Raw genomic sequence first — 27763 nt, 5'->3', positions numbered from 1 at the left:
TGAGCCGCCGGCACAGAGCCCGACGCGGGGCTCGAACTCACGGACCGTGACATCACGACCTGAGCCGAAGTCGGACACCCAGCCGACCGAGCCACTCAGGCGCCCCTGTAGAGCCTGTGTTCTTGTCCGAAAGTGGGGATGATGACACCTGCTTCCCAAAGCTGATGATAGAGAAGAGGCAGGTATGAAGGTGACGGTGGTATGAGGACTTATTGAACTCTACTCAAATGTTGGAATGCGATAAGGGCTCTGCATGCACGACGTCCCCACTGCTACTGATGGGAAGACCTCAGACTTAGGAGAAAGTGACTTTTCAGGAGGCAGAGCTGAGATTTGAGCTTGAGTCTGACCCCAGAGCCGCGTGTGTCACTGCCCTGCAGCCCGGCAGGACGGTGAGGGCTGATGTACTTGCGAATGGAAAAGGGCCTGGGCGGGGGAGGACTGCACGGGGAGCCCCCAGGGCAGCTGATCTGGAAGTGCCTGTGGAGGGGGCCTTTGGCTTCAACAAGCCCACCCTGCAGAGCCCCACCCTGGCTTCCCCATGGCCTTCCCCAGTGGAGGCTGTCAGTTTTCTCATGCCCCGTGAACTGTAGGTGGGGTTGGTTTCCTTCCTGTCCCCCTTTGCTGCTTCCAGACTTTTTACTCCTCCACCCTCTTCTGAAAACCCTGCCCCACGGAGGCCCATTCCTGCAGGTCTACCACCCATCCCTCTCTTCCTTGCTGACCTCTCCCGGCTGGCACCCTGGACGTTCCCGCCCTTTCCTGGAGGACTTGGGCACCTGGCTCACAACGTAGTTGCACACGGCGGAGTCCGCCATCATCTTGGGGGAAGGCGTGACACCTGCATGGATGCCCCACCCAGCGTTCTGACTTCTCAGTTCCTCAACCTCATCTTCGACAACCATCAATCACACTTTGGATCTGGTCATGTGGAGCAGAGCCTGGCTAGTTTTCACCAAGTCATTTCCCTTTTCCTTCCAGGCTCACAGCTAGATTACATTTCCTAGCCTCCCCAGCAGAAATGATGAGCATTATGTACAAATCTGGCCCATAAAATCTACTCTTGGATGATTCTCTCTCTTCCTGCATCTGCCAGGTGGATGTGGAGTCCACTGGAGGTCTCTAAGGCCAGGGGACATGGTGGAGCCACAACGTGGAGAAATCTGGGTCCCTGAATCCTCCTGGAGGAGACCTGCCCAGGGGCTGCCCACAAAGCTCTTCGTGGATGAATGACCTGGGAGCCAGAAAGACCTGGGCGCTGCCAACCCCCAGACGCATGATCTTAGACAAGCGACTGAACGATCTTCAGCCTCAGTCTCCTTGTCTGTAACACAGAGATGGGAACATCTAGTTTTCATCATCTTTGAAGATCAAGCCTGTGGGTAAAGGGTCCTGCACATGGTGGGTGCTCAAGATATTAAAATGAAGAGCTCTGTGGGGACCACCTGGTTCCCAGAGCTTTCTCACTGATGAGGTGCCGAATCCAAATTTCAGTGATGTAAGATTTCACAATTCCAGCAACCAGGGGTACTAACCGTAGCTGCAGGAAACTTGTAAATCAGCGATTATTCGGAGAATGTTGTTCATCTGATTGGATCTTTGTTCGTTTTCCATGATGCTGCCTGAGGCAGGATATGCAGAATCAATGTAGATTAAATCCAGAAGATAGATCCCTAAAATTAAAGAAGATATATAGTAATGGTGGGCACTCGCCATGAATCAGAACAAAACAGCACAAAACAGCACCACTGTGCTAGAAGGTATAAGGGGTGGCTTATGGAAAATCGAGATATAATTCTGACTTCAATTCCAATCCCGACTGCTAATCTCTCACATAGATGGCTCAAATGTAATCAAATATCTGAGTGACAACCAAAATGAATACTGGCAAGATTTCAGCATTTCTAGTTCATACAGCCTCCAGCCACAAGGGTTTTCACCTGTAACCCAACTGGAAAATAAGATGGATACTTGCATATTTCACCAACCGATACATTTAATAGGTTCCAAGGTGTCATAACCAGGACAACGCCCATTTGGACTAAATGAATTTTTAAAAAGAATTTTAATGTTTTTATTTATTTTTGAGACAGAGAAAGAGCATGAGCAGGGAAGGGGCAAAGAGAGAGGGAGACACAGATCTGAAGCAGGCTCCAGGCTCTGAGCTCTCAGCACAGGGCCCGACGCAGGGCTTGAACCCACAGACCGCGAGACCATGAACTGAGCCGAAGTCGGACGCTCAACCAACTGAGCCACCCGGGGGGCCCTGAATTCGGTTTTTTATTTATTCACTTAGCTATGTGTCTATTTTTCTATGTACACACACACACACACACACACACACACACACACACACGCTAAAATCATAAATTAACTACCACAAAAGAAGAAATCAAAAAAGCAACAACAGTCCTTGGTACAAAGAACAAAGGCTAGACAGAGAATTCTACTGAGGGAGCTTAATAAGAAAATATTATGTGATACGAAAACATTGCTATGATAGGTCAGTGGTGAGCCTTAGCACAGCCTCCTGGCATCATCCCAGCTGGAATTTGGGACAAGCCACCTGGCCAGGGATGGGAGAGGAGAACTGGCTGTACAGCATGATCCACACTCCAGGCTCTCTGGGGTTGTGCATGGACAATGTTGGCATATCCTCCCCGCAGCCCTCCATGAGCACTACCACTACGTCTACACTACCGGTGGGCTGAGCAGGAGCAGCGATGTAAAACAGAATTCAAGGCAGGAAACACTGGAGAAGGCAAAGAGGAGTGACTGACCGATGTTAATGAAAAGTGCAGTTGATTGAGAAGATCTAATGACTACAAGTTTCTACACACAAAGCAACATTGCATCAAAATATGTAAAGCAAAAAACTGCCAGAAAGGAGGTGAATTCAACAAAGCCACAATTATAGAGAGAGCTTCGGCATGTCTCTTCCAGAATATATGTGTGTGTGTGTGTGTGTGTGTGTGTATGTGTGTGTGTGCATGTGCGTGTATGCACCTACAAGATATACACAGATATACAGATATATGTACATACCTGTGCATATATGAATACTGACTCACAAAGTTAACAAGGTTATATAAATGAAAATATCAGTCTTTTCAAATACCCATGGGATACTTACAGAAATTGGTTATATATTAGAATATAAAGAAATGCTCATTAAGTTCCAAAAAGTAAATTTAGGAATTAAACAATAAATATAGAAAAAATTCTAACTGATTAGAAAACACACACACACACACACACACACACACACACACATACTCTCTCTCTCTCTCTCTCTCTCTCTCTCTCATAAGCAACTCTTGGGTCAAAGGAAAAGCAGAAAATAGAAAACAAAAAAATCACTTGAAGATAATGTCAGTAAGAGCACTGCATATCAAAATCTGACCAAATCTGAGATCTGACCAAAGTGGTACTCAGAGGAAAATTTATAGCCTTAAAAGTTTACTATTAACTACTGAGACTTACTATAGATGTAGTTAACCAGGTATTTATTGTAAAAGTTGTGAGTATTTTGCATGGATGGACAATGTATAATGACTTATACATTCATTACCTTATTAATCCTTACAACAACCCATTTTACAGAGGAGGAAAAGGAAATGCAGAGGGGAAGCATAACTTGCTCCGGGCCACACAGCTGGTAAGTGATGGAGGTGGGGGTCGCACCCAAGCCCGCCTCCCCACAGCACAGGCTTCCTGCCACCACAGTGGACTGCTGGTGCTGGATACCATGAGTCATTCGTCTGCTTTAAAAATAGCTACGCATTGTTATGGGAAACCATTAAATCACAGAAACATATGCTAGCACTTCTAATAGGAGCCATTTCCACTTCCTTTCTTTCTAGTGGCACCATGTTCCCAAAATTTTAATAATTAGAAATAATTTCCCTTGTATGGAAGCTCCAAGCTTGGTACGTTGAAATCCACACATGTATTCTTTCTTTGGATCTTGTCTTTCCTCTCCCTTCTTAAAAATGTAATTCAGCTACCTCCCCAGGGATTCAGCAGTGGCAATCCTGAGAATCCCATTACTGCTTCAACCACAACACAAAGTACCCTCTGGTGCTGAGCATGACGCGGCGGGATAGGGGACCCGTGGCACCTTTGTTCCAGTTGCAGATTCTGGGCAGATCTGAACCCAGCCGACTGAGTGGCAGAATGAACACTTGGCCAGGAGCAGAGACACTGGGGAGCAGGAAAAGGGAGAAAACTGAGGCTTCTGGAGGCTCTGCTACAAGCTGGGAACTTATTTCCTTACTCACGTGACCCTGCCATCAACCCCTGAGGGTTGAGGAGAAAACTAAAGCTCGGAGAGATTAAGAAACCTGTCTGGACCTCACAGCGGGTGCGTGGGATTGCAGCCCAGGTCTGTCTGGCTCCCGCCCCTGTGTTCCGACCCACTCACTGGCCCTCAGACACACATGGGGAATCGGCTCTTCTGAAATAACACCCTCAGCATGGAAGGCTTGCTTTGTGTCATCCTGTGAGGACTGCTTCTCAGGTCCCTGGGTGTGCAAACAGAGGCCAGGAGAAGCTCTCCTTCGAAGGAGTGGCACCCCATTTCTACCCCCCAGCTCCCGCTTGCACCCTGGGGACACGGGGAGCTCACTACTTCATCAGAGATCATTTCACTGTGCAGACTCCAATGCTACCCCCTGTCTACCCCCCAGGACGTGGGAGTACGGGCCGATGCCGTGACACGCTGAGGACTGGGGGATGCGCGAAGCGGGGTGTCTCCCCCCAAAGGCCTGTCCCCAGCGACCAGGGCAGACCCTGAGCCCCGGCAATGCCTGGACAGAAACTCCATCTCAACAAGCCTTTTGGTTCCCAAGACAAAAGCTACTCCAAAGGCAGCAAATCTTTTACAGTTAATACTGTGCAAATCCAGAGAAATCTTTTCAGCATTGTTATTAGCCCCTAGCTGGAAATATTTAAAAGCCTAAATCATAATGAAATCATAGGCACAGCCACCTCCCACTTGTACTATGCCAGTGCTGTGCTAAGCCCCACATACAGTTAGCACTCACCACAACTGCAATATGATACTTATTTGTATCGTTCATGTATTTAATGTCTGATTCTCCCCATCAGACTTAAAACTCATCAGAGCCAGGAAGTGGGTCTCGCTCCAGAGCTCAATCCCCAGCAGCTGGAACAGAGCACACAGGGGCTGCGTGGTAAACATTAGTTGAATGAAGGAATGCATGAATAAAGGCATATTTTATGTAAGCCGCACAATCACATCATGAAATACATTATGCCCTCATTTTACAGCTGAGGGAAGAGACACTGAGAGTCAAGTGATAACAATAATAAAATAAATGTCATGAATGTATTTAAAAGTTGGCATTTATTTTTTTTAATTACTTTTTTTCATTTGAAAAGTTTCAGGTGTAAAACACAGTGACTTGATAAGTTTATACACTGTGCTGTGTTCACAAGCATGAGCCGCCATCTGTTACCACACGATGCTACTACAATACCATCAACTACAATCATGCTGTGTCTTCCGTCCCCGTGACTTACTCATTCCACAACTGGACGCCTGTATCTCCCACCCACCTTCACCCTAAAATATACTAAAATTAATTTAATGTTTAAATAAACAATAATAGTAAAACTGAACACTTACTATGTGCCGGGTCTTAAACTAAGAGCTTATGTTGCCCATATTATGCGTTCGTGACAATAACACAGCTGTCAGGGAGGTTTTAGCTTGATTTTTACAGAAGAAACCGAAGCTAAGAGAGTTGCGTGGCCTGTCTGAGGCCACCCAGCTGGGAAATGGCCGAGGCAGCATTCACACACACGTTTGTCCATCCAGGCTGCCATACTGTCAGGCCTTCCTTTACCCCAGACAGATCTCCTGGTGCCTGGCAGACGCCGAGGCAAGAAAGGGGCATAGCGGAGGTCCCCAGGCTATGTCTCTCCCTGCCCACTTTCCCCTGTGGGGTTAACACTCTCCAAGAGGGCTCACGACTGTATTGTGGCCACCTCTCCTGGCTACACCTTCCATCTCCTCCCCACTGGCACCCTGGCACTCATCGTGGCATATCTGTCCCAGGTCTCATCGTCACTGGGCCCACCCAGGCCTGGCGGCCCTGCCAGCTGTGCCACATGACAGGCAGCAGTGGCATTAAGTGGGACAGTGTGGGGCTTGGAGCCAGGAGACTTGGAACCCTGGCTTTGCCACTTACCAGCTGGGTGGCCTTAGGCAAGCCTTTCACCTCCCAGGACCTCAGTTTCTTGAAGGTGATCCTGAGAGGCCTCCTGGCCCGGGGCCTGGACCACTGAGGTGCCCAAGAAGCTGAGTTGACCCTGAGCCTGCCTCCATGGCCGGGCCCCACTTGGAAGAACGTCGGGACGCCCATGGGAGGGATGCACCCAGCTGGGTTTGCCATAACCGTGGATGGCGCCCAGATGCCGACCACGTGGTGGCCACCCACCTCAGACGGGCCAGTGCTGGGAGATTCCGTCTGGATTGGGACGGCACAGCTGGGATGTCTCAGCTCCCGTCCTATTTATTACAGAGTTCCTGCAGCAGATGATGCTGTGTTAATGGCCTTGTTAAGATGGACAGTAATTGGGCCAGCCACCGGCCCTGGCTGCCACAGGGTTGAGCAACGCCAGAGCCCAGGGCTAGACTGGGAGGTGCAGACGCGTTGCGGGAAACATCTGTAATAGTAACAGCCATGGTCTGCGACAGGAGAGGGTGGCCTTACCTGTACCACCTTGCTCTCACAGCAACCAGCACAGAACGTACTCTCACTCTCCCATTTTACACATTAGGAAATGGAAGCTCAGAGAGGTGAAGTGGCTTGTTAAAGATCACACAGCTCGCAAGTGAGGGGATCAGGATTTGAATTCAGTCTTGCCTAACTCAAAAAATTTGGAACAGAGAGCCATGCCGAGGGCTGGGGGCTGGGAGTCCCTGGCTGGCACAGGGGTGAGAGGGTCCCAGCCACCCGCGCTGTGGCCTGTCCCACTCCCAGAGGATGCTTCTGGCAGCTGCCATCTGCCCCATGGCTTGCCCACTTGCAGACTGGACCTCCTCGGAGATGGACAGCCACCCAGAACATCCTTCTGTTCTCCCTCCTTCCACGCCCCACACAGGGCCTGGTGACGCTCTGCGGCTGCGGATATGAGTGCCAACCAGACTGTCACAGTGGGGCAGAGAGCCCCAGGGCCAGTGGTGAGCAGCCCTCTGCTGGCTCTGCTGTGGACGCCCTCCACAGCTGGGCTGGTCCCAAGCCTGGGGGCGTGTGGCCAAACCTTCCTGCCCGTGAATGCAGGCCCCCCACCAGGGGTGTCCACAGGACGCCCCGGCCCTGAGCAGGGAGTGCCAGGCTGACAAAGGAAGTGCTCTCCTGAACAGACACTTTCTCTTAAGGTGAGAGACACCCATGGCCCGTGGCGCAGAGCCCGCTAGAAGCCGGGCGCCCTCAGCCTCCCAGGGCCAGAACCCGCGGCTGGCACCAGGGCTCTGCCGCAGCCCAGAAACTCACTGCTCTCTTGTTTCTCCCATCGCCACCCGCCTCACTGCCATCCCGAGGCGGGTTTTGGTTTTTCTCACACAGCTATCTATTTAATAAGGAAAATTCTGCTATGTTGAGGGGAAAAAAGAAAAAACCTCCACAGCATAAAAATATGCCACATTTCCATCGTACACTTTGCATTTTCTCTCTCCTTCTCCTTTAAGGTTTGAGATGAAAGACTTTTTTCCATGTTCTCCTGCTCTGCCTTGAAAAGATCACTTTCCAACTTCAGACATGAGGAACACTGGCACCCAGAACTATACTTGTGTGGTTTGATCACATACGCTGTCTTGATAAATTCCGAATGAAGTTACAAAGCAGCCCCTCATTAGGGTTTCTTTCTTTCTTTCTTTTTTTTTTTTTAAGAGAGCACAAAGCAATTCCGTCTGCTGCAGAGGAGATGTCAGCAGGCAGATCACGCTCCCCATCAGATGCAGAAAACTACGGGTATTAATTAGTGCCCACTCATTAGTATCAATCATGCAAAACACGGACTTCAGAACAAATCCTCACTTAAAGAAGTTTCCTTATATGAAACGTGTTGGAAGCTCACCAACGTCGAGACAAATATTTCCTAGGTCTGCAGAAAGGGGGCGGGCCTAGGGAAGTCACACGTCAGGTGGTCAGAGACCATGTTTCTTGGATGAGCACATGGCCTTGTTTATTTCTTGGTGTTGAGGCTAATGCATCACAAAGGCACGTGGGCAGTCTTGCAGCCCGCACAGAATCCTGGGGTCCTAGGGCAGCCAAATGTCCTCCCAGCTCCCTGAGGTGAAATGAGGAGAAAATCACAGATCCTCTCATGCCACAGGGATTACCTAGTAATCTACAGATGTAGTGGGATAACCTACTGTTTGCTCGTGTTCTCTAGGGAGCCATGGGACCGTATCGCACGTGCCAGTATTCTGATCAGCAGTAAGAAAGGGCGTGAGGAGAAGGTATTAATCTGGTTAGTATTATTTGGCTTGTTTTGTGCTGGACACGGTACAAACTAAACTACATGTATTATCTCATCAAATCCTTCAAAAATTCTATTGGCGGCAGCAAAGAAACTGGCACCTGTGTCTGCCTAATATCCACTCCCAGTGCTTTTGGAAAAGGCCCTGAATTTTCCTCTGGGGGAAACTATACCTCCCATACTCATAATCCATGTGGTTTTGGTAACCCTGGAACGATCCCATTCCCTCCCTGCCCCACGGGTAAAATTGTAAAAATGAACCATTTGGGTACGAAAAAATACTCCAAGTAATTCAGAGATGAAGGAAGAAATTAAAATTAAAATCACAAACTACCTACATAGAGGGTGTAGCCAAAGCTACCAAATTCTACTCAGAGAAAAATCTATAGCCACAAATGTGTACACTGATAATTAAGAGAGGTAAAAAAGAAATGAACTTAGTGTTTATTACAGAGGACTAGAAAAAGAACAAAACAAAGCAAAAGAAAGTGAGAGAAAGTAATAAAAATACAAAAGCAGAAATAACAAGTTAGAAAAAAGTAAGGCCTCTAGGGTAATAAATAAAACTCAAAGTTGGTTCTTTGAAAAAGTCAAAGTAGACAATTCTTGGTATGTATGATGAAAGGGAAAAAAAAAGAAAGAAAACGCAGATGTATAATGTTAGGGATGAGAGAGAAAAAGTATGATTCCAAATATGGAGGGGATGTTAAAATAGCAGTATGTGTCATTTTTATGCCAACGTATTTGAAAATCTGGATGAAATGGGTGCTTACTAGGAAAATCTGCCTTCCCAAAATTGTTTTGAGAAGAGGCAAACACCTTCAATTGTCAGTACAGAAAAACTATTAGTAATATTGAGAAAATACTAGAATTACAAAGCACAATATCCAAATGGCTTTATGGAACCCATCTATAAAACATTAAAAGAGGGGCACCTGAGTTCGGCTCAGGTTATGATCTCATGATTCATGAGTTCGAGCCCTGTGTCAGGCTTTGTGCTAACAGCTCAGACCCTGGAGCCTGTTTCGGATTCTGTGTCTCCCTTTCTTTCTGCCCCTCCCCTGCTCATGCTGACTCTCTCTCTCTCTCTCTCTCTCTCTCTCTAATAAATAAACATTTAACAAAATTGAAAAGAAAGATTGATCTTATTTAAACTGTTGCAGAAAACAGAAGAAGTCAGAACTATTTGTAGTTCTTTTCATGACTCTAGCATAATGATTACGCCAAGACCTGAGAGAAATGGCATAAAAAAGAGACAAATCTCATTAATCAATAAAGATCCACAGATTGTAAATAAAACATTAGCAAATAAAATTCACCAGGATTTTAAAATAATATTAGCAAATCAAATTAGCAGTATATTAAGGAATAATACAGGAAATAGGCTTATTATAAGAGTGCAATGGTATTTCGTATCTTGGCAGATACTAAAAAGTCACTGATAGCTTTCATATCCATCCCTGGTGAAGTGCTGAGCTAGGAGCAGACTTCCTTAATGTGATAAAGAATGCATGTTAGAAAAATTAAAACAATGTTCTTGATGCGAATGAGTTAAGAATACCTACCATCCTGCTGTCGTTTAAATACTATCCCGGAGACACAATCCAACGACATAACACAAGACAAAGGAATGTGTCAGGGGCGCCTGGGTGGCTCAGTCGGTTCAGCGTCCGACTTCGGCTCAGGTCATGATCTTACGGTTTCTGGGTTCGAGCCCCACATCAGGCTCTGTGCCGATGGCTCGGAGCCTGCAGCCTGCTTCAGATTCTGTGTCTCCCTCTCTCTCTCTGCCCCTCCCCGGCTCATGCTCTGTCTCTGTCTCTCAAAAATAAATAAATGTTAGAAAAAAAATTTTTTTTAAAGAAATGTGTTATAAATATTAAAGACACCTATAATATTGCCATTATTTGAAGGTGATATATAATTAGTTATCATATTAGTTATATAATTTGATAATCTAGGACACTAAACTAAAAACTCTTTTTTTTTTTTTTTCAACGTTTTTTTTTTTTTTTTATTTTTGGGACAGAGAGAGACAGAGCATGAACGGGGGAGGGGCAGAGAGAGAGGGAGACACAGAATCGGAAACAGGCTCCAGGCTCCGAGCCATCAGCCCAGAGCCTGACGCGGGGCTCGAACTCACGGACCGCGAGATCGTGACCTGGCTGAAGTCGGACGCTTAACCAACTGCGCCACCCAGGCGCCCCTAAACTAAAAACTCTTGGTGGTAAATAACAGAATTAAGTTCAAAGAAAATATACATAAGTCAATAGCATTCTTATATACTGGAAATCATCAGTCAGAATATGGAAAAAAAGAAAAAAAAAGAATGGCCATGTGCAGTAAAAACAGAACTATAAAACCCTGGGTGTAAACTTAAAAAGAAAGGTGTAAGATCTATATGAATAAAACATTTGATAGAAAAATTACATAGCACTTATTAAAATTAAATGTTCACATATCCTGGGCTTATTAATCTTTCTTTGAAAATCTACTTCACTGCAATAAAAACACAATTCACACAAATATGAACTTGTCTCTCCAACTCTATTTTATTTGTCACAATGAGAATGTAACGCTTCGGTAATGAAGGTTAAAACTAACGAACTACATCTTAAGGATATGGAAGAAGACGCAAATAATGAAGACAGCTCTAATATGCTTCAATGGGAGGACTCAACATTGTGAGAATGTCATTTATTGCCTAATTAATACATTAACTTCACATGATCCCAAAACTGATTCCAAAGTTCAGCTGGAAGAGGTGAGTACATGAAACTAGAACATTTTTGAAGAGAAGAATGAGTCTACGGCCATACCACCCTGAACGCGCCCGATCTCGTCTGATCTTGGAAGCTAAGCAGGGTCGGGCCTGGTTAGTACTCGGATGGGAGAAAAGAAGAATGAGAAGAGAGGCTTGTTATCAAACGTGCTATGAATCCACACTCATCATGCAGTAGAGCCCTCCTCCAGAATGAGACAAACCAAAGGTGGAGAGTAGGAAGCAACAGATGGACACAGACACAGAAATCGAGTGAAGGACACAGGTACATTTTTAGTCAATGGCGTCTGTCAATAAATGGCCTGGGGACAAATGATTATCCGTTTAGGAGAATATGCTGCTAGACGTCTACTTCATTCCTTACAACAGAATAAATTCCAGTTGATTTAGGGATTGAAATCTAAATGGGAAGAAGAATAAACTAGAATAAACTGGAAGAGAATCTTTTTATAATCTTGGGGTATACAAAGACTTAAGTGTGACACAAAACTCAAGCCATGACAGGAAAGGATGACCCACTGGATTCCATCTGAACAGAAATACTTATGCATCATCAGAGAAAGTACCCAGAAGTGCTCAAAGGGGAAAGACAAACGTTCAAGTGGGAAAAATGTCTGCAGTGTATTAGACAATCACTAGTTCTGACATATAAAGACCTCCTATTATAAAGGGAAATAACATTATAATAATTTACTATATATTTTTTTAAACTTTCACTTATTATTAAGAGACAGAGAGAGAGCATGAGCAGGGGAGGGGCAGACACACACACACACAAACACACACACACACACACACACAGAATCTGAAGCAGGCTCCAGGCTCCGAGCTGTCAGCACAGAGCCCGACGCGGGGCTCGAACTCACAAACCGTGAGATCATGACCTGAGCCGAAGTTGGGTGCTCAACCAACTGAGCCACCCAGGCGCCCCAAGGGAAATAACATTATAGAAGATGGTCAGTAAAGGCACCAAAGATGTCCAAGCCTCATTACTAATCAAGGAAGCGCAAATTAAAACAAGATTTCCTTTTTCTGGCTATTTATACCGGCAAAGGTCGAAAAGGTTGATAATACTTGGTGTTGACAAGAGTGTATGGAAACAGTCACTTATAAAAGGCTGACAATAGTATAAGGTGACAGAAACTTTTAGAAGGAGGGTTTGGCAGTATCCATCAAAAACCTCAAAGATGTGTTTTCCAGGATCCAGCAATTCTGCTTCTAGAAACCTATTCTACAGCAATATCCTTACAAATGAGTAAAATAAACAGAGATTATTCATTACGCCATTGTTGTCATTTATCATTGTGAAAAACCGCATGGTTCAGAGAAATGATTTTTTATACAAGCAGTGGAATATGACACCGCTAATTAGAAGGATAAAACATATGTGTTTCCAAGAACTGAGATGGAAAGATACCCACAATGTGTTTTTAAGTGAAAACAATCAGGTATGATTTTGTATACCTGTATTGATTCACATACGCAGGTGCATACACACAAAGAGGGGAAAGGATGGAGGGAGAGAGGATTATTGCCCAATCTGTTAAAGGTGGCAATCTTTAGGGATGGAATTTTAGGGTTATTTCCTACTTTATAGAATTTTATATTTTTGAAGACTTTAGCTATGAATACGCACTACTTTTAGAAATATAAAAGAGCAAGGTCAGGGGACGCCTGGGTGGATCAGTTGGTTGAGCATCTGACTCTTGATTTCAGCTCAGATCATGGTCTTTTGTTCGTGAGTTTGAGCCCTGCATCTGGCTCTACTGACAGTGTGGAGCCTGCTTGGGATTCTCTTTCTCTCCCTCTTTCTCCCCTCCCCTGCTCATGTTCTTTCTCTCTAAATAAATAAATAAACTTAAAATAAAAAGAAATATAAAAGAGAGCAAGGTCTATCTTCCTTCTTTCTTTTCAACTATTAGAGAAACAAACACTTTCGGGGCAGGGAGGATGGAGATAGTATTTTACACAAGATTTCCCCAGCATTCTTAGCTCCTGGCAAAGACTTGGTCTTTAGGTTTTGATTTAAAGGCCACCAACCTTTACAGACTGCCTCTGATCTTGTCTCCAGGCCACCATTAACACTTCCTCACCTCCTGACTCCTCTCTCTGCTTTTGGTCTCCACCTCTGATCCATTCTGCATCCAGTGATCTTTCTAAAACCTAATCAGACCATGCCTTTCCCCAACTTAAAATTCACCCAATGACTTTCCATCCCCACTGGGCAAGTGTTTGTGGTTTTGTGGGTTCTGCGCCCTGCCTGCACCTCCGGTCTCTTCTCCTGCTCTCTCCTCATGTGATGCTCCAGCCGAGTGGGCTTCCTGTGGTTCCCTGGATCGGCAGAGGCATGTCGTCCCCTGGCCCACTCAGCCTTCTCCTCCGGCTGTTAGCTGACTCCTTGAAGCGCACTGTCCTCCCCTCGATTACAGTATATATCACACATTCTGTGACAAGGACCTTGTCTTATCCAGCTCTGCAATCTCAAGGGGCCAGAGTGGGTGGCTAGCCCAGCACAGAGTGGGTGGCTCAGAAGATGTTTGCGGACGACCGGACGGGATGTTGGTCTTTACCTGTACATACCTGACTCTCTGGTCTGGCACTGAAAGTCCATTGCTCAGTGGAAGGGCGTGGCCTCGGCTGCAGGGCACCCCACTCCACGGCCACCCGTTAGGGTCAACCCTGTGTTCTGGCACCTCCAAGCTCAACACCCACATTTCTCTGAGTGCTACAATGGGCTTCCAGAGTAGTTGACGTCACCAAAAGGAAACGTAAGATGATTCCCCCAGTGAAAGCCTCAGAAACCTGCCTCATATTGGGTAGAATCGAGGCTACCCACGTGCCAAGGAAAACACTCTCGAGCTTGTCTTTCCAACGCTGGCTCAGAGATTTGCTACTGTGCACAGAAAGGCTTCCTGGACGTCCGAGGCCACCAGGATCTCAGCCAGAGAGTGAGCTCACACAGACGGCTGCTTCATCCACCAAAGTATTTTCCACTTCCTCTAATGTGCTCACGTATCTGTGACCACACTTCACCTAGTCTTTAAGTGTAACAGAAAATAACTAGGCAAAGGTAAAACTGTCAGATTTATTCATTACTCAATGGAAACTGTGTAACAAAACACGACATTCTAAACCTCAATCACCAATCTCTGCATTCTCTGGAAAACAAGCAACAGATTTTTCAGAGGGTTAGCTAGATCCAAACCAATTTTCACTTTCATAAAGCAAATTCTTTTCTGATTTTGCTTAAATGAAATACTGAAAGACTCCCTGGGCCCCTCTGGAAGAAAAAAGGTATCTGACTACTCATTTATGTGTGGTTTTCAAGCTCAGGTGTTTTCATCACTTTTTTGCTAGAGATAAGACCATGTGAGTCCCCATACGACTGTGCTAGAAAACCCACTTTCAGGGAGCAAGGGCTTCTCCTGCTCCACAGTGGGGGCCTTCTCCCTGGTCACGCTGCATAACTGAGGTGCCCGGCCCAGCCAGATCCCACCATCCTGGCACCAGCCCGGCCTTTTCCAGCCCTACTCAGGGGTCTGGGTCTGCAGGTTGGGTCGCACCAAGCCGAAGTCAACGCCACCGGGGCAAGAGAAAATTGGCCCCACCAGCAGGGGGCACTAGAAGTGCTCAGGCCAGTGCTGGCCCTGGCCTGAGATTGTGTGTTTCGGGTGGGAAGGGAGGGGAGACACTGGGGTCCTGCTCCAGACTGGCCCACCCACACTCACTCTCCTTGTGCTGTCTCTCCCCTGCCCACCAGACCCCATTCCCTTAGGAAATGGCTCAAGAAACCTGGTCCCCTTAACTCTGGGCTCCTGGTCACCTTCTTGAGACCCTGACTTCTGCTCTGGTTGGTTCTCCCCACCTCACTCAGTCCTGGCCTCCCCTCTTCTTCACAGCTCACTGCTGTTCCCGCAGGCTTTTGGCCAATGCTACTCTATTAGGCCACTCCTGGCTATGCCATCAGAGGATGCTTTGCAGGGAAGAGAGAGGCCCAGGGAAAGGGAGGAATGTCTGCTGACCAATCAGAAGCAGTGGGGGGCAGGAAGGTGGTAGGTCACTATGGGGAGAGGAAGCTCCAACAGCACAGGGTGGTATGCTTAGGGGCCAGCCCACTCAGTGATGTCCACCTCCTCGTGAAAGGGCATTAGTGCTCCAAATATTTGCTGAGTGGCTCCCCCATTCTAGACACAGGGGTATAGAAGAGAACCAGACAGGCGTGGTCCCTGACCCCATGAAGTATACAGGCCAGCAGAGGCATTCAACAGTGGCATTAATTACACAGATAATTAAGGATGTGGAACTGCTTAAAAAATAATACTTAGTATAGATTTACTTTGGGGAATTATCCTCAGATGCCAATGAGAAGTCCCAGAGGAAATCGTGGTATAAGTAAGACAGAAATGGGTTGATCATGTCTTTAATACTCACGGAATTCGCTCTAACTTCCCCAGCCTCGGCCACTCTCCTCAACTCCAGAGATGTTAAGTAACCTGTCCTAGGTCACTGAGCACATAGATGGCAGAGGTGGGATCTGAGCCCAGGTCACTGGGCTCTAGTGCCCACACCCTTCCTGATATGTTATATGTATGGCATACTTAGAGCTCAATGCATACACCAGACAAGTGATATTAAAACTTGAGACACTGGTGTTCAAATCCTGATGTTGCCACTGATTTGTCCATTGTGATCCTGGGTGAGTTCCTCAACTGCTTTCTTCCCCTGGGAAATGGAGATAGTACCTGTAACCTTCTCACAGAGCTGTGGTGAACTCTAAAGGAATTAATGCACATGAAACGGGGCCAGCACAGCAGCTGAAGTTACTTGCAAAAAATCCCAACAACTGGAAGAGTGGATGGGGGAAAACAAACCTGTTTCTGGAAACTTCTAGAAGAAACTAGACAGCCTCTCCCAGAGACTCCCCTGCTTAACACCAACATTTTTGTGAATAGAGAAAAAGATGGGGGTGCCTGGGCTGGCTCAGTCGGTGGAACGTGAGACTCTTGATCTCGGGGTTGTGAGTTTGAACCTCACGTGGGGTGTAGAGATTACTTAAAAATAAAGCCTTCGGAAAAAAAAAAAATGAAAACCACCTCACCACGACTGATAGACAGCCTTATTGCTAGGACCCAGGAAGATGCTAAATATACTCTAGGAAGATGAAGAGGATAGAAATTGAGCAATGTAGACCATGTCAACTTGTACCTCTCAGGACCTACCCCCAGACTCACAGACCCAGGGATCTAAAAACTAGAGAACTCAGGTCAATGACTAAGACGCTGTCCAGGAGGAGCTGATCTGGGGGCTCTGGAATGCGCCGGCGGCCTCCTTCCCCTCCATGTACTCACCTCCATTTACAGATCGCTGGAGTGTGTTCAGAAGGAACCCCAAATGCCCTGAAGATGGACCGATTTCACCTTATTCAAGGATACAGAGGAAAGAAAATCCACCAAGGGAGCACATGGAAAAACACTGCCAAACTCTGGAGCCTGAGCTGCATGAAGGGGCTGAGCCATGAGAACACGTGTCCTCAAATGGTCCTTTCCAGTAGCCAAAAGAAATTTCAAGACATTTTTTCTTCTCAATATGGTACAAGAAGACAAAGCTTTGGAGACAGGAGAGAACTGTCAGAGGCGAACCTGCACAAGAATGAGTTAGAGACGCCTGAGATAAGAAAAGAAGAAAAGGAAACTAAAAGACACAATAGAAGAATAAAAAAAAAAAATTTAACATCAGAAGCAGCGAGGAGCAAAATGGACCCTCGGGAAACTTGCATCACTGATGTGGAGGCCACTTTGGCAAGATCAGATGCCAAAGGAAAGGACAGAGGAAGAAAGACTGTAAGGGGATGTGGGGGCCTGAGAACAGAAAGCTGACCCAGGACAGGGGTCTTCCCAAGGAGAGTGTGCCAGGGCCCAGGAAAGAGAGCCAACCCCACACACATCCAGGATGAATGTTTGGATTAAAAAAAAAAAAAATCTTGGGGCACCTGGGTGGCTCAACCAGTTAAGCATCTGACTCTTGATTTTGGCTCAGGTCATGATCTCACGGCTTGTGAGTTCGAGCCCTGCATTGGGCTCCACACTGGCAGTGCAGAGCCTACTTGGGATTCTCTCTCTCTTCCTCTCTGCCCTTCCCTCACTTGCACACACACTCTCTCTCAAAATAAATAAACTTGAAAAAAAAAAAAATCTTGTAACGATCCAGGCAAAAAGCACAGGAAAAGCAGCAACAACAGCAAACCCAGAAAAGTGGCCCCAACCCTCTGAGTGAGTTGTCGGAGCCCCTTTTGCCCTGCGCGGGGAGGAACCCGACGCTCCCCCAAATGCCTCCAGTGACGTAAGCTACCTGCTTCCCTGTGGGAGGGGAGCTCTCCGAGGAGAAGGGCTGTTTCTTCATGAAATGTTAGTGGACATCTGGTGATTTGCCGATTGTTTTGATTTTTTAAGATGAAAAATATTTCCCCCTGGTAATTATGGTGCTTAAGTATAAAGACCCAAAGAAATGACGTATGATTTTGGATGGCGTAAAAATTGGTCCATGCACATTTTTTCCACAAGTTTATGGGCACGTTTCACCATCACAGACTGAGGGCAGCAGCGGATTCAGCTTTTGGACGCCCTGCGAACAGATCACACGTGTTCTTGCCACACTTCCTCATCAGCAGCATGAGAAGCCCAGAAACCTCTCCTGCAGATGCCCCGCCCTCTCCAATGGGTGTATCAGATGTGGATGAAGCAGGGGCACCCCGAGGATGAACACCTTCCTGCGGGCCCAGTGGAGAAGCCTCAATAATCGACTGTACAGACAGGGGCATTTCTGTCAAGTTCAGTGTGGGGTGCGGGGAAGGGCATCTCTTGTCGACTCCCTGAGCACTGAACACTGAGCACCCAGAAAGCAGGAGCCTGCACTTGGCCGCGGGCAGTGGGCTGCCCCGAGTACAACTGACAATGGTATGGGTGGGTTGGGAGGGGGAGGTAACCCCCGGGGACACAGATAGAAGGTCTCTCTGGAAACTGAAAAACCTCATCTCAGCTAAAGAGGAAGGGCATCACCTCAGGGCACTGGTGAAGGAAAATACTTTGCAAATGTCCCATTTCCTGCGTTGCAGTGGGCACTGCTCTGGGCGAAGGCCTCCTCTTCTCCTTTGGTTAGAGCTTCCTGATGGTGATCTGGCCTGGGTCTTGCTCTCAGCAAGATCCTCTGGTGACCCAGAGTCCATACACAGGGACCCCGGAGGAGGGGCTCAGACAGGTCCCCGGACAAGACAGTCATCTCGGAGCCAGGGGTGGGCGAGTGGGAGCCCAGGGCTAGCGGATGCCCGGCACGACGACCACGGTCATTGAGTTCCTACTGTGTGCCAGGCTCTGGGCTGACAGCTACATCTGCACAGTCTCTTGGAATCCTCAATTTACAGAAGGGGCAACGAGGCTCAGAGAGGCTAAGCTGTTTGTCCAAGGCCAAACAGTGAGTGTGCGGCAGAGCCAAGATTGCACCCCAGGTCACCTTGGGAATCTGGGCTCTGACCAGAAGTGTGGCCTTGCCTTGCCCTTCCTCGTCCTGGCCCCGCAGGACAGCATGGGAATACATGGAGCCTGCAGAGCTCGGGTGGGGAACGCAGCCACTTATGGGCGGAGCCTGAGCCAAGCCTTATGCTCTGGACGTTAGACACCCCCCCCACCCCCCCGCCCCCCCCATCCCCCCCCCCCCCCCCCCCGTCAGCTCGCTTGCCAACAGGGCTCCAAGGGAAGTACCACCCCCATCATCCAGATGGGGAGATGGAGACTCGGAAAGAAAGGGTGACTTTCCAAAGGTCTCTTGGCCAGCGGCTGGAGAAGCCAAGATTTGAACCCAGGTCTGGCTGGCCCCAATCCGTGCTCCATTCAACACAAGGACTGTAGGGACTGCCTTTCAGTCTCTCGGTTTTGTTTCACGCCAGGAACTGAGTCCTGTGGTCCTTGCCTGGAAGTCTGAGTCATAGACCCTGACCTCAGACGGGACAGATGTCCTTCTGGGGAGTGGAAACATCTCTGGGCCAGAACAGGACATAGTTCCAAGTGGATTACCAAGAGCTCAGGGAGGAAATCTGATTTACGGCCCACCACACCTCACTCCAACTGGCCCATGGGCCCCGGCTCAGCCATGGTGCTGGGCTGAGGCATCCAAAGCCAACACTTCTTCGGTTGGAGGTGCCCACTCCGGGGTCGGCACCTCCCCTGCCATGGGGCTCAGGACACACAGTGCCTGAGATTTCTCAGCTTTGACGCTGGCGGACGGGCTGGGCTTGGGCGCCGGACAGCAGCTGCTCTGGGGATTAAGCGGTCCTCTGGAGGCCAGCCTGGGAAGCCAGTCCCATTGGTGCCATTTAGGTGGGAGCTCTGGAGCCGGGCAGTCTCAGGGGAGGGCCAACTCTGCCACCGACTTGCTCCCAGCGGCCTCAGAATGTCCCTCGGCAATCTGATCCTGTTTCAGCCTCTGTGGCAGGGGGCAGGCAATGGTGTGCCCCCCACCACGCAGAGGTGAGCTGGCAGGAGCGGAGGTGAGCACAGCTCTCTGCATAACGTCACTGCTCAGTAAAGGTTAGGGTGATGGCAATGACACTAGTAGAGAAAACGGTCTCTGGAAGGCCCAATCCTCTGAGAAACAAGGATCCAGGTGGCACCTCCCACTCCACCCCACCGTCCCCTCCCTCTTCCAGCTCCCCACATCCCATTACACCCATAGCAAGGGCTGAACGTGGAAAGGAATACCTTGAGAGCAACTCATTCCCTGCTCCTGTCTGCTCTCTGGCCTCTCCCACAGCCAGAGCCAAGGGGCACTCCTGTTTGGAGATGGGGAATCCCAGCGGCCAGGCGAAGCCTCTCGACTTTCCGAGTAGCACACTGGGTTCGGAGACCCAAGCGTGAACGCCCACTCCAGCGGGTGACCCTGGGGAACCAACCTCGCCCCTCCAGGCCTCATCTCCTCATTTGTTCCCACCTCATATGTCCATTCAGAGCAGTAAATGAGGTACTATAAGCAAGCCGACACAATGCCTGGAAGACAGTAGGTTCGTTCGTTCATTCGTTCGTTCATTCATTCATTCATTCATTCGATCAGTCGTGCACATAGCTGTTCATCTGCCAAATGGCTGCTGAGCACTGCCTCTGCCAACTCTGTGCTGAGCTCTGAGGGTGCAGCCATGAGAAAAACCAGACGTGCTCCCTGCCTGCCCTCATGGGCCTAACGATCAAGCACTGAACAGATGCCAGTCCTTGCAGGTTCTCCCTCTCTATTCCTTTACTACTTGGGTGGACACAGAGAGCCCCAGGTGCACAGCTGGGAGGCCTGCCGCACTCAGAAGGCAGCAGCCTCAGAAAGCTGCTTATCTTTGGGGGCGACCAGAACTTCTCATGCTCCAAACCTGTGAGCACTGGACCGCCCCTCCCGACTGTGCTTTCTTTCTATGACATGTGTGTTCCAAAACATCGAATTTTATATTATATACACTGTCCTCAGTTGTCTGAAGGGACTCAGGGCTTTGCAGCTACTGGCGAGTAATTGAGGGCAGTGGCAGGTTGTGAGCTTTGCTGTCAGCAATTCCATGGGACTTGGGCAAATTATTTAATTTACCCGAGCCTCAATTTCCATTTTTGTAAGATGAGCGCTATTCCAACCTTGCAAGGCTGTTCTGAGAATCAGAGCTATTGTGTGAAAGCCTTTAATACATTACCTAGAGCAATAATAATGATAATGAAAACACTCATGACAAGAGCTAACATCTACTAGCATTTACCGGGTACCAAGCATTGGGCTTCAGGCATTAACTTATTCCCCATTCAACAAATACATATGGAGACGGTAGATGCTAGAGACCACGAGGAACACGACCAATACAGCCTCTGCTTTCGAGGAGCTTGCTGCCCAGAGGAGGTCTCGGACAGCGAACAAGTAGCTGCACCAACAATTATGTAATTAAAATTATCATGATAAGAACCACACTGGGAAATACAGTCCTCCATTTGAGTAAATGCCTTTACGTATATATTCTAGATGAGGAAATTAAGGGACAGAGAGGTGAGGCAACTTGCCTAAGTTTGCACATGTGGTAAGAGGCAGAGCTGGGCCCCAAATCTCATCGCATGGGGCTTATTTTGCCTCTAATAGCACTGGCAGTTCCAAATCGTGTGCTGAGGGCCCCAAGGCCTCAGGGCTCCTCCTCTGGTCTAAGAGCCGCTCTCAGAGTGAAGGTGGGAGCAGCAGAGAGCAAAACAGCTTACTGACCCTCCATGCACCACTGATCACCAGCAGCCTAGCTAGCCTGGCTCTGCCGTTGACTGCTTCTGTGGCCTTGGGTACCCCGGCTGTAAAATGGAGAGAATAAGGAGCGCCTGGGTGGCTCAATCGGATAAGCATCCGACTTCGGCTCAGGTCATGATCTTGAGGTTCGTGAGTTCGAGCCCCGCATCGGCTGACAGCTCAGAGCCTGGAGCCTGCTTCGGATTCTGTGTCTCCCTCTCTCTCTGCCCCTTCCCTGCTCACACTCTGTCTCTCTCAAAAATCAACATTAAAAAAAATTTTTTTTAAATGGAGAGAATAAGAGTAACTCCTGCCAGGCTGCCTTGAGATCCAGCAGGCAAAGTGGCTGTCTGAATGTGGACACTGAAGGTCACACTGGTCTGCCTTCCAGCAAAGGATATTTCGGGATGATACAGTATCCCTGGAGTGTCAAGGCTCAAAGCTCTCTTTCTGTCTGTCTCTCTCTCTTCCTTCTTTTCTAAATTGAGATATAATGGACATATCCATAGCTCTACTTCTTAGCTTGCTTTATTTATTGCAATGTTATTTTATTGATTTATTATTACATTTATTCATTTTTAAGAGACAGAGACAGAGCACAAGCGGGGGAGGGGCAGAGAGAGAGGAAGACCCAGAATCCGAAGCAGGGTCCAGGCTCTGAGCTGTCGGCACAGAGCCCGACACGGGGCTTGAACCCACAAACTGTGAGATCATGACCTGAACCGAAGTCAGACGCTTAACCAACTGAGCCACCCAGGAGCCCCTATTGTAATGTTATTTTAACTTCACCCATTTACATATCACCTTCATGATTTCTGCCAACATAGCACCCATGTATTTTTTTTTTTTTACGTAACATAAAATTTACCATTACTGACATTTAGTATGTTCATGATCACGTGCAACCATCACTGCTCTCTTTCACCAACCCGAAAGCCAATCCTGTGTGCATTTACCCCCTGCTTCCCCCTCCTGCCAGCCTAGGCAACCACCGATCTAGTCTTTGTCTTTATGGATTTCCTGGCTCTGGGTATTTCAGGTAAATGGGATCATACAACATGTGGCCTTTGGTGACTGGCTTCAAGCAGTAGCATAGTGTTTCCCAAGGGCCATCTGTGTTATAGCATGTGTATTTCATTCCTTTTTATGGATGAATAATAGTCTAACGTACACATGTACCATTTTTTGCTTTATCTGTTCATCAGCTGGTGGACACGTGCGTTGTTTCCACCCGCTGGCTGGTGCGATTGTGCTGCTATGAACATGCACATGTAAGTTTTTGTTTGTACGCAACACCTATTGTCAATTCTTTGGGGCATATATACCCAGGAGTAGAATTGCTGGGTCACTATGTTATTTTTAACTTGAATTTTAAATGTAATCATGGATTTAATGTGCTAATGATATTAAGAGAAATACTTAACTTTTCTTAAGGTGAGAGCCGGTTCTCTATGCGCCATCTCAAGTCACGAGGCCCACAGATAGCGCGTGTCCACACTCTAGGAAACTCAGAGCTCGTGTATTCCTGCGTTCACTGTTCGGGAGGCTGCCAGTACCGGGCCGCTGTGGGGTGGGGTCCTAGGAGCTGAGGCCGGGTTAGATCTAGGGTTACCTGATGGGTGGAAAGCAGTGCTGGGAGGAGGCCGGCCAAGGTCAGAGGCAGAGAGGCAGCATCAGTTATCAGGGTCAGCTTTCAGCCCACATCGTCACGGGAACATGGAGCACGGAAGAGGGAAGGAGGCGGCACAGAGACAATGAGGTGGAGGACCCAGGGCTTTGGCCACCAACAAGGATGACTTCAGAGCACAGGCACCAGGTGCGGGGGGAGGGCGTCTGGGGCTAGTCCCAGGCTGTCCCACCCTTCTTCTGAGGCCAACTCTCCAGGTACCGGGAGGGAGGGCAAGGCAAGAACCAAGGGGCTGGCCTTCAGGCTTCCCTCAGACATTCTCCAACTGGGAATCCTGCCCCTGCGTGGAGACCACTGCCTTGGTAATTATGGGACGCCTAGAGAGAAGGGGTTGTTTTTGATGGAGACTCTTTCATCTCTGACTTAAATTATACATCACGCACTAACGTTTTAACTCTGATGTCTTCTAGAATTCAAATGAGACATAAACATACTCCCAGAAGCACAGAGTCTGCATTCATTACTGGGACCACCTTGACCAAATAAGAGGTGTCACCACATCTATTTATAGTTTAAACATCTTTCCACTGTCTTTCCCTGAAAATCTATTGAGGCAGCTCCCACACAAACAAGGAAGAACCCGACCCCAACAATCATTCATTCATTCGCGTTCATGTCTGGAGGGTGGACAGCGGTCAAGTCGTGGCACAGGGACAGGGAGAGAAAGTGAGCTCTGAGCACAGAAGTGGAGTGGACAGAGACACATAAATTCATAAATAAAAGCCACCATTTAGAACCCATTACATCAAGAACTTTAAAATGTGGCCAGCGCTGAAAGCCAGCAAGGCTGCACTGAGACGGGAAGACCCATGGGCCGCTGGCAGCAGGGTGAGTTGGTACAACTTTTTTGGGAAGCATTAGAGATTTCAAAGCCAGAAAAATACTGGTATCCTTTGACTCAGTAATCCCACTCTTAGGAACCTATTCTGAGAAAATAATTGTAAAAGGAGAGAAAAATTCTGTACGTACAAAGGTGTCATGGCAGGGAGATCCAGTGGTTAGACACAAAACAAAACAGCAAAAACTGGAAACACTGTATTGTCAAACTAAATAGAGGAACAGCTAACAATATTAAAATGAACGGCCTGACAAAAATATGGAGGCGTTACATGCCAGAGTGGTGGGATTTTAAATGCTTAAAAAACAAAAACAAAAACAAAAAAACTTTACGCGGGGCGCCCGGGTGGCTCAGTCCTTTAAGCCTCCGACTTTGGCTCATGTCGTGATCTCTCAGCTCGTGAGTTTAAGCCCTGTATCGGGCTCTCTGCTATCAGATCCTCTCTCTCCCTCTCTCTCTACTCCTCCCTCACTCATTCTGTCTCTTCCCCTCTCGCTCTCAAAAATAAATAAACATGAAAAAAACACACGACTTTACAGCACTTACACAGTCTGTGCCTTGTAAAAAAGAATGTATCAGTCCTTAGTTAAGATAAAAACGTTCTTCTAATTATTGATACTTACTGGCAGACTTAAGTTTGATTCTCCCCAAAGTAGCAGCAAATATATTTCAATCACGTATGTGAATATAAATAAAGCTTTCAACAAGTTCCCAAAGAAGAGTGATTCCTCCCCAAATACCAGGAAACCTCATCACCTTCCTCTTCCCAGTTATTTAACCAGCTAACCATCGTGTGCAGAACACGGAATGCCAGTGGCCCTCCCCTTGGAGAGGGTCCCGTGGGCCTGCTGACCTCACCTGACCCACCAGGATGGCTCCCTGGTGCTCTTGGAGCTGCCTGGCCCCTGCTTCCCTCTGGACATGCCCGACCCACCGGCTTTCACCCACACAATTAGGTTGGACCATTCAGCCCGGCATTCTAGGCCTTCCGTGGTGCGGCGCGTCTCACATACCGCTCCAGTACAGGGTGGCGTTTCCCGGTGAATGTGCCACTGATTGGACGCTCTACCTCTATTCTTGGAAGCTGAGACCAGGGCTTCCCTTAACCTGCACATGGGCTGGGCTGTGAGGACAGTGGATGCATCGGCCCCCAGGAACTCCTTAGATGCCATCCCCTGCTCCCTGTGAGGTGACCAGGCAGGCCTTCAGCGCTCAGCCCTGGGCATTCGTTGTTGCTGTACAGGAGAGCCCACAGCCTTCGCTAGCCTGCAACCTAGACTGCTACGCTGACTTACTTCCCGGCCCCTGGGGAGAAGGCAGGAGGAAAGGCATGAGGCCTGTCTTCTTCCAGAATGTTCCAAACAGAGCAGCCAGCGTTTACAGTGCTGCTCCTCTTTTTATCCACAGACCTATGTGAGGCTGGATTTTCACAAGCAAGTGTGAAAACACGAAGTGCTGGGATGAGCTGTTGAATACATACTCCAAAATGACACATTCATACCAAAGACGCATTTACATATAAGGTAAAAACACGCCATAAAATTTAGTTGTAATTTTCTATGTTCAAAACATTTAGAATAATGAATACATTTTCAAAATTTTCAAAAACTGTTAGCAAAAGGCTGGCAACTGGTCCTTACTTAGGAAAAAAAAACATCCTTCAATTCTCAGATTATACCCAGCTTAGGTTGTTGGTGTTAAAAATGTCCTCTCCCCTAGGAAATAATGATGATAGTTTATATTTTCTTTAGTTGCCATTAAAAAAAAAAAAAAAGTTGGCAGCCTCCTGAGTCTCCAAACTTTCCTTCTATCTGAAGTTTCCCTTGCTGGTGACACCCAAAGTCTGGGACCCGCAAGCCTGAGATCACATGCAGTTCTCAGGCAGTGATCGGGCTGCAGGCTGGCCCCGAGCGTTCCACAGCTGGAAACCCCCAGGGTGGCTTCTGAGCAAGCCGAGTGAGATGGCTTAGCAGGGAGGCGGCTTTGCATTGCTTCGGGCTAGAGGATCTCTAAAACTCAAAAAATAGCTGAAGGTTGAGTAAGTAGGAATTTCAGTTTGGCACAAAAATCTAGCTTGAGTTCATCTCTTTCCTCTTTTTTTCTGTCAGAGTTTTTAAGGTAGGGTTGCTCACCTGAAGCCCAATCTCACTCCCACCCGAACCCCCAGGCACCTCTGCTCGGCCAGGTGCAGGCCGACAAAGCCCCAACCCAGGAGGCATCTGCCAGGTACTGCTGAAGGAAGATCACCCGACGCTGCAGAACGTCCACCCCTCCGAACGCCCAGTCTCCAACCTCAGCAGGAACCTCAGCCCACTCCACAGTCTTGCCCTCCCTGGCCCCTCTCCCATTCCCCTCGGTGGCTGGTTTTCCCCAACAGCTGCCTACCACTCCCACCCCAGCTGTCCCTCCCTGCGGGCACCCTGCCTCCTGAATGAATGACCTCAGCTTCCTGCTCTGCCCCCTCATCTATCTGGACCCGCTCTCCACCCTCCTTTCCCTCCAGGGCACTATCCTCGCCCCCATCTCCTCCAGCCTGGAACCCCTGGCCGACCTCATGCTCAGCTGGCCATCTTTAACGTCTCCCTGTCTGCACTTACTTTTTCTTTAAGGTTTAAGAGAATATTGCTTTTCCGATTAAAAGCGGTATTTACGTTCATCTGAGGAAATACAGAAAAGCATGAAAAAGGTAACTGCCTGTAAACCCACCATTGTGGGGATTCTGAATTTGGGTGTGTCGTTCACATAAACACACGCATCCGTGTGTGTAAAGTTGACCACATGTTGCTGTTTGGCCCTGGGGGACTGTTGCTGGTAGAAGACCCCAGAGGGCTCCTCTGTCAGTGAAAGTGGAAAGGTCCCAACCTGAGTAGGCAATGAAGTATCACTGTGAGTCCCGGATGCCCCAGATGCTTTTTGGGAAAGCCCAGAGGTGGGCAGAGGCAGATCCTGCTGCCCGCCCGGGGTACGTCCTGTCTGAGGCCTTCCCGACAGCACACTGTCAGCTATCACTTCACAGAGGCGCCGGAGAGTTCCGGGGCCTGGGACCGGACGGCAGCCGCGTGCATGCCTGACGCCGTCAGTCAGACACCCCCTGCCTCTCCACCTTCCGGGGTCCCCCAAAGCTAACTCTCAAGGTGGGAGGAAAAGGAAAAGGACGTGATGCGGAGAAGAGGGCTTGGCCACAATGAGAGAGCCCAAGCTCCCCACGCCTCTCCCCCCACAGGCTCACTGCTGTGACAATGGCAGCCATCACGATCTTAACGGCATAAGAGCTCACCACGTGCCAAGCATCAAGACATACGATTAACAAGTGTCATCTCTGTTCCCCAAAGAGTGGACACACTCCACGGGAGAAGATCGTGGTGGTCTGGGGAGGGATATTTGTTATCTATTTGACCAAGTATTAGAAATAAGCAATTGCACATCAAACCCTTGATAGCACGAAGAGAACAGAATGAAAGAGGAAAACTGAGTAAGACGGTGAATATTCAGGAATTGGTGAAGACGGTTACAGATGCCACAAGTCTGGGCAAACACCGTCTTACTAGATCCTCAGATCCTGACAGCAGCTGTGGTACATCTGACAAGGCGTGGGGAGGTTACGAGGCACTCTGGGGAGCGGGGACCGGGGTCAGGACCTGCGCCTGTCTGAACCCACGGCCTTGGC

General features: G+C 48.3%; 1 protein-coding gene across 13 annotated transcripts in view; it reads right to left on the bottom strand.

Annotated features, from left to right (window-relative positions):
• RALGPS1 (Ral GEF with PH domain and SH3 binding motif 1) overlaps positions 1-27763 on the bottom strand; it is a 311034-nt gene that overhangs the window by 48323 nt on the left and 234948 nt on the right. For all 13 annotated transcript variants that reach the window (XM_078436478.1, XM_081790947.1, XM_078436474.1 and 10 more), the window contains one exon: positions 1536-1673. In XM_078436478.1, coding sequence (XP_078292604.1) covers positions 1536-1673 — 138 coding nt within the window. The remainder of the gene's footprint in view (positions 1-1535; positions 1674-27763) is intronic.

The sequence above is a fragment of the Panthera onca genome, chromosome D4 (genome assembly GCF_046562875.1).
Source record: "Panthera onca isolate mPanOnc1 chromosome D4, mPanOnc1 haplotype 2, whole genome shotgun sequence".
NCBI lineage: Eukaryota > Metazoa > Chordata > Mammalia > Carnivora > Felidae > Panthera > Panthera onca.
Note: the sequence above shows the minus strand (reverse complement) of the source record. Positions and strands in the feature narration are given on the sequence as shown.